The sequence below is a fragment of the Python bivittatus genome, unplaced genomic scaffold, assembly GCF_059951505.1.
Source record: "Python bivittatus isolate LINGU-HERP-01145 unplaced genomic scaffold, Pbiv_v1 ctg000810_np1212, whole genome shotgun sequence".
Taxonomy (NCBI): Eukaryota; Metazoa; Chordata; class Lepidosauria; order Squamata; family Pythonidae; genus Python; species Python bivittatus.
In genome coordinates this window covers 5,074,158-5,087,801 of record NW_028277111.1, presented here as the reverse complement: position 1 = coordinate 5,087,801, position 13,644 = coordinate 5,074,158, and the positions used below count along the sequence as shown (strand labels likewise).

The window sequence follows — 13,644 nt, the reverse complement described above, 5'->3', positions numbered from 1 at the left end:
GACGGCCAGGAGTTCACTGGGAAGGCTCCGGGTGTAAAGGATACACCTAACACCTTGGGGGACACGTGTTGTGCAGAGTGCAGAATACGCCCAGAAAATTTGCCCAGGAAAAAATACACATCAGCATGAGAGATTTACAGAATGCAATGTCCATATCTTGTCCTCCAAAGAAATCCAGCCAGAAAATATATACTATCTGGTTGTTTATTGATAAAAAATGTAAAACTCCGTAAAATACAAGTTGCATACAAAATATAGGAAAAAGCACTTCTTCTCATGTATTTAGCATCCAAGACTTATCTACTACACAAGCTTAACAAAGACTCTAGCCAAAAACTCTCAGAGAAGAGGTACACTACTTGGTTATTAGTTACTACTACATAACCCATAAAACTGACTACATGGTGGCTATAACTCTACTGAGAGGCTGAGCATATAATCCTCTCATTATATTGCCACCCCATAGGTAACTAGCACACACACACCAATAGGTGGCAGTAAATAGCAGTATATGTGCACAATTATAATAACAATTTTCACATGGCTGGTGTGGGTCTTCCAGGCTGTGTGGCCGTGTTCTTGAAGTTTTGTTTCCTAACGTTTCGCCAGCACCTGTGACCGGCATCTTCAGAGAGCAGGAGCACAGACAGGAGCAGTTCTCTCTGTACCCAGGGTGATGTGACCCTTTTGTGGTTATTTATAGAGATCTGTGGGTTACTGAGTGGCTGCTTGTTTTGGTGTCTGAATCTGTGTGTATCTTCCTGGGGATTAGGCAGGTTTTTTCTTCTATTGAATTGTTAACAAGGGGCTGCTGGGGGTGATTAGCAAGTTCATTGTGTGAACTGTTCACATGTCCTGGTGGTTGAGCTGAGTTCCTTGACCTTTTGCAGGCTGTATTTTTCAGGATTGGTAGCCAGGTTTTGTTGATTTTTAGACTCTCCTCTTTTTTATTGAAACTGTGCTGGTGTTTGTGAATCTCAATGGCTTCCCTTTTGTTAGGAAACAAAACTTCAAGAACACGGCCACACAGCCCGGAAGACCCACACCAGCCATCGTATGCCGGCCGTGAAAGCCTTCGACAATACAATTTTCACATGACTTACTTAGCCATAACAATATGTTTTGGAAGATAACGAGCTGCACTTCTTCCCATGGGAAAATCCTAGCAACACGCGTGTCATTGGTTAGGGAAGATGGGGAATGAGCAGCCCAAGGTCTCCCGACCTCCCCCCTGGAAAGGATGCTTCTCGCCTGGGACGGGGGTTATTACCCGTACAGACGGGGACGAGGAAGAGTTGTGCTCGAGGTTTGTGTCTGGGATGGGCTCGGGTGACCGACACAGCTGGTAGACCCATTCGGCCTGCAATGGGGACCTTTGACGGTACCATATTAAAGTCTTTGAGATCGAAACTAAAACCTTCCCATCTGCCCTGTTGGTTCTGCTGGGCAGGACTTTCTAATCCTGAGCGTAACTTTTAATTCCTCCACGCCCAGTGCCCCCCCAGCCCATCCTGAGTTGCATGCCTTGGACGGAAGACTGCAAGGAAATTGAATGGCGCCTTTATGAAAGAATCCCGTAGCTGGCCAGGCAGAAGATAATTGCATTTTGTTTTTACCCACGTGCCTTTCTACCCGTCTGACCTGGAAATTTGGACAGAAGACACTCCTCCCTTTCCAAAGGACCCACAGATGGTCACTAGGAGCCTGCAGGCCATTACTGAAAGCCATACCCATCTTGGGCAGACCTGATGCAGGTCCTGGAGATCTTCCTTACCAGAGATGAGAATTAATTACCTAATTAAGTAATTACCTAATTAGTTCCCACCCTCCAACAGATCTGAGATTCTAGTGCCTTTTCAGGAACGAGGAGATATTAAAGTCCTTTGCAGTTGAAGTATATAAAAATGTTTTCATCTTAGAAATGTGATGAGCAGTCCACGTTCTGCCTCAGGGCTGCGTGCATTCACCCACCCTTTCACAGCACAATGGCCTGCTATCTGGGGATGCATTTCTACAATTATGCTAACCTCCCATGATTTGTCTTCCCTGTGGCAGTAAGAATCAGCCTAGCAGCTTCATCTTACACTGCATGATCAGGGAATTCATCCTAACATGGCTCAAGGATCCCTACGAAGGTGACCAACTGGATCTGGGACTCGGCCACTCTCTGCCCTGTGAGGCAAAGCCAACCTTTGGAGATCTCTTGGGATATTGGCACTGGGCTTTCACACGGAAGGCCTCCCAAGGCATCCAGTCCACCTCCTCTCTGGGACAAATGGTTGAAGGGGAGGAGACCATTATTGGACCAAGCCATCCTGAAGCTCCAACGCTTTGTTGACCCCCACCTAGTCTATGCCCAATATCAAAACCTCCCCCAGGAGAGAAGGTCCTCACGCTCCATGTGTGGATGTCAGACTCTGATGTTTTCCTGCTGGCGGTTGCAATAAGGTGCAGGAACAGACCAAGAGTGCCCAGCGACATCAATGTCAATAAAAAACAACAGACTTGGTGTTACTGGGCATAGATGTACGGGGGAGGATGCAAGAGACCCTGGGCACCAAGGAATGCTTCTCCAGCTAGGCCCAGAGAGACCTGAAGGGAGCCTCACAGCAGGAGAGCGAGCGGTGCAACTAATCCTGCACAACATCCCCTCCCCTCCTGTGACAAAGGGAACCCCCTGCCCAGAGGGAAGGAAAGGGGAAAAGACAGTTTGAGGCCACAGGAGCAAAAGTGTGGATGAAGGGAGGCATCGGGCGTTTGAGAGCAGGCAAAGTATTCTGCCCTGGTGGAAAAATATGCTTCACATCTCCAGATAGAAGATGACTCCCTGACAAGAGTTGCGAATGATAGTCCCGTTGTTCAGTGGACTTCAATAGGAACTCACCAGGAGAATTGCAGTCACCTCAGGAGGAGTCTTCCAAGCTCTTGAGTTGGGGTGTGGATCTGTTTCAAGCAAAGGTCCCTGCGCTGGCTGAAAACGCCTGCCTCTTCCTCCCGCTGACCGCTGCATACACGGACATTTCAACTGCCAGATTGTCATCGCTGAACAGCAGTATAAATATTGGGTCTCCACGTCTGTGCCTCATCACTGGCAAGGAAGGCTCCCTGTCTACACAAAGCCATTGAATGACTCTAAAATTGGTGACTATTTTGACTTTGTGAGAGAGTGGTTGCAAACTCAGCAGTCTCTAATAATCAACCAAACCTCTAAATGTGCTTTTATTGTTGTCTACAGTACATACGATGGGCAGGTAAAGCCCCTCAAGTGAAACTCGGGGCATCCTGCGGAAGGCTGTGCAAGCTGATTGCAAGAGAGAGCTCTGAGGGGTGGGCAGACCAATAGAAGAGAATATGTACGGCTCAGGATTCAAATGTGGAGAACTTGGGGTCCTCTGAGCTTGGTTGTCTTCTTGCAAATGTTTCGATACCTGGCTAGGTAACCTCTTCAGTGCTAGCAAGAAACGTTTGCAAGAAAACAACCAAGCTCAGAGAGCCCCAAGGACTCCCCAGGGGTGGACTGCCCTGTATTCAACCGCCTGAGCCATTGTCTTTCTCCCTCTGGGAGACATTTGCTCTTTTAATTCGATTGATAATTCCAAATTGATAGAGGGAAGCATAGAGGATTTCAAAACTTTGGTTCACAACATTGGCTACAATCAGGGCTTCTCTGATTTCTCACAGCTTACCTCCTGGTTACCATACTTTGCCTGGCTGAAGACAACATTTCTGTGGATGATGGGCTTGGTGGTAATAGGAATATTTGTTTGCTGTTTTGCTCAGGGCTTACCCTCCTGCTCGGGGTGCTGTAGGGAATGCTCTTCTGTTCTCAAAGCAAGATCAACACCCTTTCCCCAAGGCAGGGATCCCTAATCTTGATGCAGAATGGCCAAAAATACGAATCTGAGTCACAGGATGATGTATAGCCAAAAGATTCCCTAACTGATTGTGCAAAAAATATTCTGTTTTTGCACAAAAGAAAAAGGAGGGATTGTGAGAAGGAAATCCAATTCTCCCCCACCCCCATCATGTCAGCAGGAAGTCAAAGCTTCCCATTTGTCTCATGCTTCCATTCTTTATCTGAACAGCAATGAAGTCATATGACTAAACTATAGTAAGAACAGGCTCACCGAAAAAGATTGAAAACATAGCAGGAAGAATTGGGAGTCCTCCACCCCAGCCCAAAATTAAACAACAAGGACCTGGCAGGAAGGCCCAACATTCCTTGAAGCCTTAATCAAATTGTAAGAAGATTTATTCTCTTTAGGGATCTAGGTGCCAATTAGACCATGCCAGGTAAGGGAACCACAGGAAACCGGTACTCAGTAGGGCGCCTGACCTCAAAACGCTCCCTTCTAAAGACCCAATCAATTTCACCTCTCTTGGAATCTGGGAATCACCTTTTCCAAGAATTCCTGGAAGGCGGGATTCCTTCCCACCTTTTCAGGAAGAAGATGATCTGCCCTATAAAGGAACTCCTGGGGAAACACGAGCAAGGCTGCCCCACAGATGATCCTCTTCTGTGGCTGGTGTGGGTCTTCCGGGCTGTGTGGCCATGTTCTGGAAGTTTTGTTTCCTAACGTTTCGCCAGCACCTGTGTCCGGCATCTTCAGAGTGCAGGAGCACAGACAGGAGCAGTTCTCTCTGTGTCCAGGGTGATGTACCTTTTGTGAGTATTTATAGAGATCGGGGGGGGGGAGGGGGGATTGGGGGGGGGAGGGTTGGGTTACTGAGTGGCTGCTTGTTTTGGTGTCTGAATCTGTGTGTATCTTCCTGGGGATTAGGCAGGGTTTTTTCTTCTATTGAATTGTTAACGAGGGGCTGCTGGGGGTGATTAGCAAGTTCATTGTGTGAACTGTTCACATGTCCTGGTGGTTGAGCTGAGTTCCTTGACCTTTTGCAGGCTGTATTTTTCAGGATTGGTAGCCAGGTTTTGTTGATTTTTAGACTCTCCTCTTTTTTATTGAAACTGTGCTGGTGTTTGTGAATCTCAATGGCTTCCCGGTATAGCCTAGTATAGTGGCTGTTGGTGTTGTCCAATATCTCTGTGTTTTCAAATAGGATTTTGTGTCCAGTGTGCTTGAGAGCATGTTCAGCTACTGCAGATTTTTCTGGTTGCTGTAGTCTGCAGTGTCTTTCGTGTTCTTTTATCCTGGTCTGGATGCTGCGTTTTGTGGTCCCGATGTATACTTGCCCGCAACTGCATGGTATACGGTATACTCCTGCGGCGGTGAGGGGATCCCTTTTGTCTTTTGCTGATTTTAGCACTTCTTGTACTTTTCTGGTGGGTCTGAAGATTGTTTGGAAATTGTGTTTTTCCATCAGTTTTCCCATGCGGTCTGTGACCCCTTTGATGTAGGGCAGAAATACTTTGTTGGTGGGTGGCTGTTTTTCTTCTTCAGTCTCATGTTGCTTTCTTGGTTTGATGGCTCTTTTTATTTCATTCTTGGAGTAGCCATCCGCTTATAGGACCCAATTAAGGTGGTTAAGTTCAGAGTTTAGGAATTGGGTTTCGCAGATCCGATTGGCACGATCCATGAGGGTTTTGATAATGCCTCTTTTCTGATGTGGGTGGTGGTTGGAGTTTTTGTGTAGGTACCGGTCTGTGTGGGTGGGTTTTCTGTAGACTTTGTGTCTAATTTGAGGTCTGGTTTGCGTATGACCAACGTGTCTAGGAATGGAAGTTGGCCGTCCTCTTCTTTTTCCATGGTGAATTGTATATTGGGGTGGACGCTGTTTAGGTGATTCAGGAACTTCTCTAGGACTTCTTCATCCTGACTCCAAATTGCGAAGGTGTCATCCACAAATCGGAACCAGACTGTTGGGGTAACGGGTGCGGTTTCTAAAGCCCGTTTGTCAAAAAGTTCCATGTAGAAATTTGCTACGACTGGGCTCAGGGGGCTTCCCATGGCGACACCGTCCATCTGTCACAGACCGCATGGGAAAACTGATGGGAAAACACAAGGAAGCATGAAGTGCTCCAAAATCTCCTAGTAGACGGCTGCATTGATCCTGGACTTAATGAAGCACAGTGGACCAACACCAGCAGATGACATGGCTCCCCAAATCAACACAGACTGTGGAAACTTCACACTGGACTTCAAGCATCGTGCATTATGTGCCTCTCCATTCTTCCTCCAGACTCTGGGTCCTTGGTTCCCAAATGAGATGCAAAAGTTGCTCTCATCAGAAAAGAGGACTTTGGACCACTGGGCAACAGACCAGTTCTTTTTTTCTGTAGCCCAGGTAAGACGCTTCTGACATTGTTTGTTGTTCAGGAGCGGCTGGACAAGAGGAATACGACATTTGAAGCCCATGTCCGGGATCCGTCTGTGTGTGGTGGCTCTTGATGCACTAACTCCAGCCTCAGTCCACTCCTTGTGAAAGTCCCCAACACTTTTGAATGGCCTTTTCCTGACAATCCTCTCCAGGCTGCGGTCATCCCTGCTGCTTGTGCACCTTTTTCTACCACACTTTTCCCTTCCACATAACCTTCTATTGATGTGCTTTGATACAGCACTTTGGGAACATCCAACTTCTTTTGCAATTGGCTTTCCCTCCTTATCGATGGTGTCAATGATGGTTTTCTGCACAACTGTCAGGTCAGCAGTATTTCCCATGCTTGTGATTCCTACTGAACCAGCCTGAGAGACCATTTAAAGGCTCAGGAACCCTTTGAAGGTGTTATGGATTCATTAGCTGATTAGAGTGGGACACTTTGAGCCTAGAATATTGAACCTTTTCACACTATTCTAATTTTCTGAGATTGTGAATTTGGGGTTTTATAAGCTGTACGCCATAATCATCACAATTATACCAAAGTAAGGCTTGACATATCTCGCTTTGCATGTAATGCGTCTATCTCATTTATTGGTTTCACCTTTTGAATTGCCATAATGACATAAATGAACATTTGCACGATATTCTAATTTTTTGAGTTGCACCTGTAGAAAATGTATAGATTTAACAAACTGAATCTAGAATTTACATGGATTCTCACCCAAACAGATCTGTGCATGGGAAAGTAGGTCACTCCTCCTCCTGAAGGTCTTTCCATGCTCGACACATTTATGCATTCTCCCCTGTGTGGATCCTGTTATGGGAAGTAAGTTCACTCCTAGTACGAAAGCTCTTTCCACACTCCATGCATTTATATGGTTTCTCCCCTGTGTGGATCCTTTTATGGGAAATAAGATGACTGCCGTTAGTAAAGCTCTTTCCACACTCCATGCACTTATATGGCTTCTCCCCTGTGTGGATCCTTTTATGGGAAGTAAGATGACTGCCGTTAGTAAAGCTCTTTCCACACTCCATGCACTTATATGGCTTCTCCCCTGTATGGATCCTATTATGGTAAGTAAGGGAATGACTATGATGGAAGCTCTTTCCACAGTCCATGCATTTATATAGTTTCTCTCCTGTGTGGATCCTTTTATGGGAAGTAAGACTACTGCTTTGAGAAAAGCTCTTTCCACACTCCATGCATTTATATGGTTTCTCCCCTGTGTGGATCCTTTTATGGGAAGTAAGATGACTGCCGTCAGTAAAGCTCTTTCCACACTCCATGCATTTATATGGTTTCTCCCCTGTGTGGAGCCTTTTATGGGAAGTAAGACTACTGCTTTGAGAAAAGCTCTTTCCACACTCCATGCATTTATATGGTTTCTCCCCTGTGTGGATCCTTTTATGGGAAGTAAGATGACTGCCGTCAGTAAAGCTCTTTCCACACTCCATGCATTTATATGGTTTCTCCCCTGTGTGGAGCCTTTTATGGGAAGTAAGGTGTCTGCCATCAGTAAAGCTCTTTCCACACTCCATGCACTTATATGGCTTCTCCCCTGTGTGGATCCTATTATGGTAAATAAGGGAAGAACTATAACTGAAGCTCTTTCTACACTCCATGCACTTATACAGTTTCTGCCCTGTATGGATCCTTTTATCGGAATTAAGTTCACTCCTAGTACGAAAGCTCTTTCCACACTCCATGCACTTATATGGCTTCTCCCCTGTATGGATCCTATTATGGTAAGTAAGGGAATGATTATGATGTAAGCTCTTTCCACAGTCCATGCATTTATATAGTTTCTCTCCTGTGTGGATCCTTTTATGGGAAGTAAGACTACTGCTTTTAGTAAAGCTCTTTCCACACTCCATGCATTTATATGGTTTCTCCCCGGTGTGGAGCCTTTTATGGGAAGTAAGACTACTGCTGTGAGTAAAGCTCTTTCCACACTCCATGCATTTATATGGTTTCTCCCCTGTGTGGAGCCTTTTATGGGAAGTAAGATAACTGCCATTAGTAAAGCTCTTTCCACACTCCATGCATTTATATGGTTTCTCCCCTGTGTGGAGCCTTTTATGGGAAGTAAGATGACTGCCGTCAGTAAAGCTCTTTCCACACTCCATGCACTTATATGGCTTCTCCCCTGTGTGGATCATATTATGGTAAGTAAGGGAAGAACTATGACTGAAGCTCTTTCCACACTCCAGGCACTTATATGGATTCTCCCCTGTGTGGATCCTGTTATGGGAAGTAAGTTCACTCCTAGTACAAAAGCTCTTTCCGCACTCTGTGCAATTATATGGCTTCTTCCCTGTGTGGATCCTTTTATGGTAAGTAAGGGAATTACTATGACTGAAGCTCTTTCCACAGTCCATGCATTTATATAGTTTCTCCCCTGTGTGGATCCTTTTATGGGAAGTAAGATGACTGCTATTAGTAAAGCTCTTTCCACACGCCATGCATTTATATGGTTTCTCCCCTGTGTGGATCCTTTTATGGGAAGTAAGATGACAGCTTTGAGTAAAGCTCTTTCCACACTCTGTGCATTTATATGGTTTCTCCCCTGTGTGGAACCTTTTATGGGAAGTAAGATTACCGCTTTGAGAAAAGCTCTTTCCACACTCCATGCATTTATATGGTTTCTCCCCTGTGTGGAGCCTTTTATGGGAAGTAAGATTACCGCTTTGAGAAAAGCTCTTTCCACACTCCATGCATTTATATGGTTTCTCCCCTGTGTGGAGCCTTTTATGGGAATTAAGATGACCGCTGTCAGTAAAGCTCTTTCCACACTCCATGCATTTATACGGTTTCTCCCCTGTGTGAAGCCTTTTATGGGAATTAAGATGACTGCCATTAGTAAAGCTCTTTCCACACTCCATGCATTTATATGGTTTCTCCCCTGTGTGGAGCCTTTTATGGGAAGTAAGTGCACTCCTAGTACGAAAGCTCTTTCCACACTCTGTGCAATTATATGGCTTCTTCCCTGTGTGGAACCTTTTATGGGAAGTAAGATTACCGCTTTGAGAAAAGCTCTTTCCACACTCCATGCATTTATATGGTTTCTCCCCTGTGTGGAGCCTTTTATGGGAATTAAGATGACCGCCGTTAGTAAAGCTCTTTCCACACTCCATGCATTTATATGGTTTCTCCCCTGTGTGGATCCTTTTATGGGAAGTAAGATTATTGCTTTGAGTAAAGCTCTTTCCACACTCTGTGCATTTATATGGTTTGTCTCCTATGTGGATCCTGTTGTGGCAATTCAGATGATCCTTCTGAGTAAAGCTCTTTCCACACTCCATGCATTTATATGGTTTCTCCCCTGTGTGGAGCCTTTTATGAGACGTAAGGGACCCATTTTCACAGGAAAGAGTGAAAGTGTGATTTTTTCCATTTTCTCTGGAGATATAATCTTCTCCTTTGATTTGGGTTGGAGAGTGTTCATTTTCCACTAATTTGTCTTTTAATAGTCTTACACTTTTTCCCATGTACCTTTCCTTTATTTTTCCTGGTTGGGCAAGAAAGCCTTGCGTCTCAGCATCCATGGAAGATGGGTTTTCCTGATTCCAATGTTTTGAGTTGTTTCTCTCATGCTTCTCTAGTTGCATCTCTAGTTTCTTGTCCATTCTTCCTCCATGCCTGATCACTTCGATTTTTTCACTGGAATCTTTATTCTTATAGCCATGGTCACCTTCAAAGGAAAAGAGAAATGAAAATGATAGCAAGGTTGGGGGAAAGATCAAACTGTAGGAATGGCATGTTTGCATCCTTACAATGGCATGGTATAGAAATGATAATTTCTATATTCATAACCCATAAAAACGTTGAAAATATCTACAACATCCGGTTACTTTAGAATTATCATTCTATAGTCAAACCTTACCCGGAGTCAGTGTTGAGTTCAGCAAAAATCCGGGGAAACATCCAACGAGGCATTAGGAGAAAACCTAACATTTTTTGGAGGAGTGGGGGGTCAATCACAGGAAAGACCAGTGAGAACTGAATCAATTTTGAAAATTTACCTATTCTTCCTACCCAAACTACCTTCCATTTGCTATTCATTTTTCTCTTGCCAAAATCACATGGTTGCAGAGAAAAAAATTCTAGTGCTCTTCTATTAACTGTAAACAGCACGTTTGCAATGGCAAAACAGCACCATTTTGCCCTTCACCCCAAGGCTCAGGATAGAAATGAAAAGGAAGACACGTCATTAACCCAACAGCCTGAATAAATGAGAATCCTTCATAGGACAGATAGGGAAGCATCTGGGCGCAAAAAGCTGAAATCAGTGTGATGGAGTTGAGCCTCTCCTCAAGCCAAGGAGTGAGTTTCTCACTGATACCTTTAAATAGAAATTGAAAAATTCACCAGATAAGAAATGCATGTAAGCAGACAGCCACTGACGTCCTTCCTTCCTCAGAGCAGGAGAAGGCCAGATCTTTTCCTTCTCCCTCCCAAGAGTGGACATCTGGTTGGCGATTTTTTAAATAAGATATAGCTGATGGCATCTAACTACAAAATGTCTTCCCAAACTCTCTGGTGGGGGAGAAGCAAACCCTTACCCATAGAGACCACGTTGTGATAATTTTCCAGTATGACTTCCCAATGCAGCGCTTTCTGGTGAGGATCCAGCTGAGACCGCTCCTCCTTGGAGAAATACACAGCCACCTCCTCGAAGGACACAAGACCCTCCTGAAGAAAGAAAAAAAAAGAACAGAACAGGCCCGTAGGATTTGCAAGATCTGTCCTATTCTCCACAAATTCCCAAAGCAAAGATATGCACCAAGTTAAATGGCTGGGCTTTGTGGGATTCCAGGGTTTAGGTGAGAAAATGGAAAGAGCCAAAACTTTTGACTGAAGAAATATTTGAGGCAGGGCTGTTCAACTTGATTGCTTCTGCAGGACTTTCAGTGCCATTCAGTGATAGCAACCCCAATTTCCTTCTGGATCAATCCATCAATCAGTCAATCCATGCAGGCACCTTCAAAAACCTCTCAACATCTTGAGAGGACCAACTGGCAGATGGTGTTCAGAAAATCCACCTATCAGTGTCTCCAATGCTTCCTGTGCTTGCAGAAGGAAATCGGGGGGCAGGGGGATCCTTTCTAGCATTTCAGCAAAGGGCTTACGGTGTCCCCAGAAGGACCAGTCGTGCCCACGCTCAACAACATTTCAGAACATTTTTACTTCTAGACTTTTCTCTCTGGCCACTTTCATTGGATTTTAATAGTCTGTCTTATGTCTTAATCTGATGTGCTGATATTTCTTATCACTGGTTGGAAACAAGGCTTTTTAAAAATGGCAATGTGCCAGTCTGAGTATTTAGTTATTTTTGAGCAGTCTTGCACAATTCCAACTCAAAGAATGGAAAAATGAATGGGTCTCTGTTTAGCAGTTCCTAATAATATTATTCCTATCTCTTGAGAAAGTTTTGAATAAATTAATTATTATAAACTAATAGTAGGAAGAGTAAGTAGCAAAAGGAGAGTTATGTACTGGTCTTTAAAAAAAAAGATATCCTAATAAGACCAGGTTGCCTAAGGGACCGCCTCTCCCCTATGTCTTCAACCCGTCCCACCCGATCGCACAGAGAGGGCGTGCTTCGGACCCCCTCAGTAAAAGAACTCCACCGAGCGAGCGGCGTCCAGAAGGCGGGCCTTCTCTGCTGTAGCCCCGCCCTTTGGAACATTCTGCCCCCGGAGGTGCGATTGGCCGCCTCGCTCCTGGCCTTCCGAAGGGCCTTGGAGACCTGGTTCTGCCCCCTGGCCTGGGGTGGGGAGGGAATACTTCCAGCAGGGGGATGGGTAGCCCCACAGTGGCCAGCTCTCCGCAGCCTGATTTTCCATCTGCTTGGATCTTCCTTTCTTTAGCATTGTTTTAAATTTTGGATGTTTTATGTGTTTTAGATGTATGTATAGTCTTAATGTTTTTTGTAAGTCGCCCAGAGTCCCCTATTGTGGGGGAGATGGGCGGGGGAGAAATCCAATAAAATAAAATAAAATAAAAATAAATCTCAGGGAGGAAGTACAAACCAACCAAAGAATCTACGTTTCCCTCCAAACGGGAGTCACACAACATGTGTGCCAAATCCCAAACAGGTTAACAAACCCCCAAAGTCCAGTTCAGATAAAATGCAATGCCAGTGAAATGAGCCTGGCTTGGGATGTTCCATTTCCCTTTCTTCAGGGTTTGCTTTTAAGAGCCAAGTCACTCCAGAACACCCAGGCGGGTTCAGACAACCTGCCCGAAGCCCAAACACGTCCCCCAACCGCAGGGGCCGAGTTCGCACAAAGCACAGGGCTTGCAGGAACGAAGCTTAAGAGGGTCTCCTGGTTCACTCACCCTCCTAAGACATGTCGAACTGCAGAGGATCCAGCCCTATTTCAGCCTCATCAGCGCGTGGTGAGAATGCAGACACAACCTCGGGCACCTCTTTCCTTGCAGGGCTTTTCTTCTTTCCTGCTGGAGAGATTCAATGCAAACTCTCCCTCTCCCAGGATCTCTTCCCTGCAAGACTTTCCTGCAGCCTTTTTACCTCCTACGAAGCTCAGAGGGTTAAAGAGAGAGAGTGTGACGTCCTAGAGAGGCAAGACGTAGTGATGTCACTCCATTTCCCACCCACCTCTGGGAAGCCACCTGTGGCTACCGCCCTCCAGTGGCCTAACACTGAGGCGCATGGTGTTCCCCTCTCCTTCTAGAGCGAGCCCCCTGGTGGTGGCCGTGTGTAATGCAGGGCCTCTTGCAAAGAAGGGAGAAAGGGGGTTATTTCCATGGGGTCAGGAGGAAGTGGGCTGTGTTGTTGTTAGCAAAATCTGAGAGTTTCTGACTCTCCCCAGTTAGGATTCAGTCCAGCAGAAGATCAGACACGAAAGTACCAGCTGAGATTTTAAAGTTTTATTGAAAGCTTGCCAATAGAGTCAGCTGGGGTCTCCCCTTAAGGCAGAGGAAACCCCCCCCCCACGCCCAAAGAAGACAATTTTATACATGTTTCTTACAGAGAGATACAGCAATGGACAAATGATTGGTTGAAATTGGCATAAGTTTTGGATCCTTCTTATGATTGGGGAAATTTATCTTCCTGATGACCTATTGGATACAAGTCAGAGTTCAGGGCACCCCCCCCCCCCTTTGTCTTTATGGGCTCGACCCTTATGGAGACAGGATGTCTGAATGAGAGAAATGTGTGAACATTCATGGATGTCTGTGTCTGTGCTATCCCTTTGGTTTTCAAATGTAAGGAAGTGAATATGATGGAAACTAAGAGCCCTTTTTCATAAGATTTCAGTCCCCCCTTTTTAAATTCTTAATATTTTAAACCAAGAATTTAAACCTTGTAAGGAAAGGTTTTTTGTACCAAGGCAAGGTAC

The 13,644-nt window shown here is 45.2% G+C and overlaps 1 protein-coding gene across 2 annotated transcripts in view; it reads right to left on the bottom strand.

The window, feature by feature from the left end:
* The window catches only part of LOC103050780 (uncharacterized), a 47,172-nt gene extending 34,324 nt beyond the window's left edge, over positions 1 to 12,848 (bottom strand). The window contains exons 1-3 of one of the 2 annotated variants that reach the window (XM_088129371.1): positions 12,620 to 12,848; positions 10,840 to 10,969; positions 6,935 to 9,968 (exon numbers count right to left, since the gene is read on the bottom strand). In XM_088129371.1, coding sequence (XP_087985497.1) covers positions 7,066 to 9,968; positions 10,840 to 10,843 — 2,907 coding nt within the window. In that variant the 5' untranslated portion in view covers positions 10,844 to 10,969; positions 12,620 to 12,848 and the 3' untranslated portion in view covers positions 6,935 to 7,065. Of the gene's footprint in view, positions 1 to 6,934; positions 9,969 to 10,839; positions 10,970 to 12,619 lie in introns of those variants that run through there. The other variant, XM_088129373.1, reaches the window with a different exon arrangement.
* Between the last annotated feature and the right edge of the window lie 796 nt (positions 12,849 to 13,644).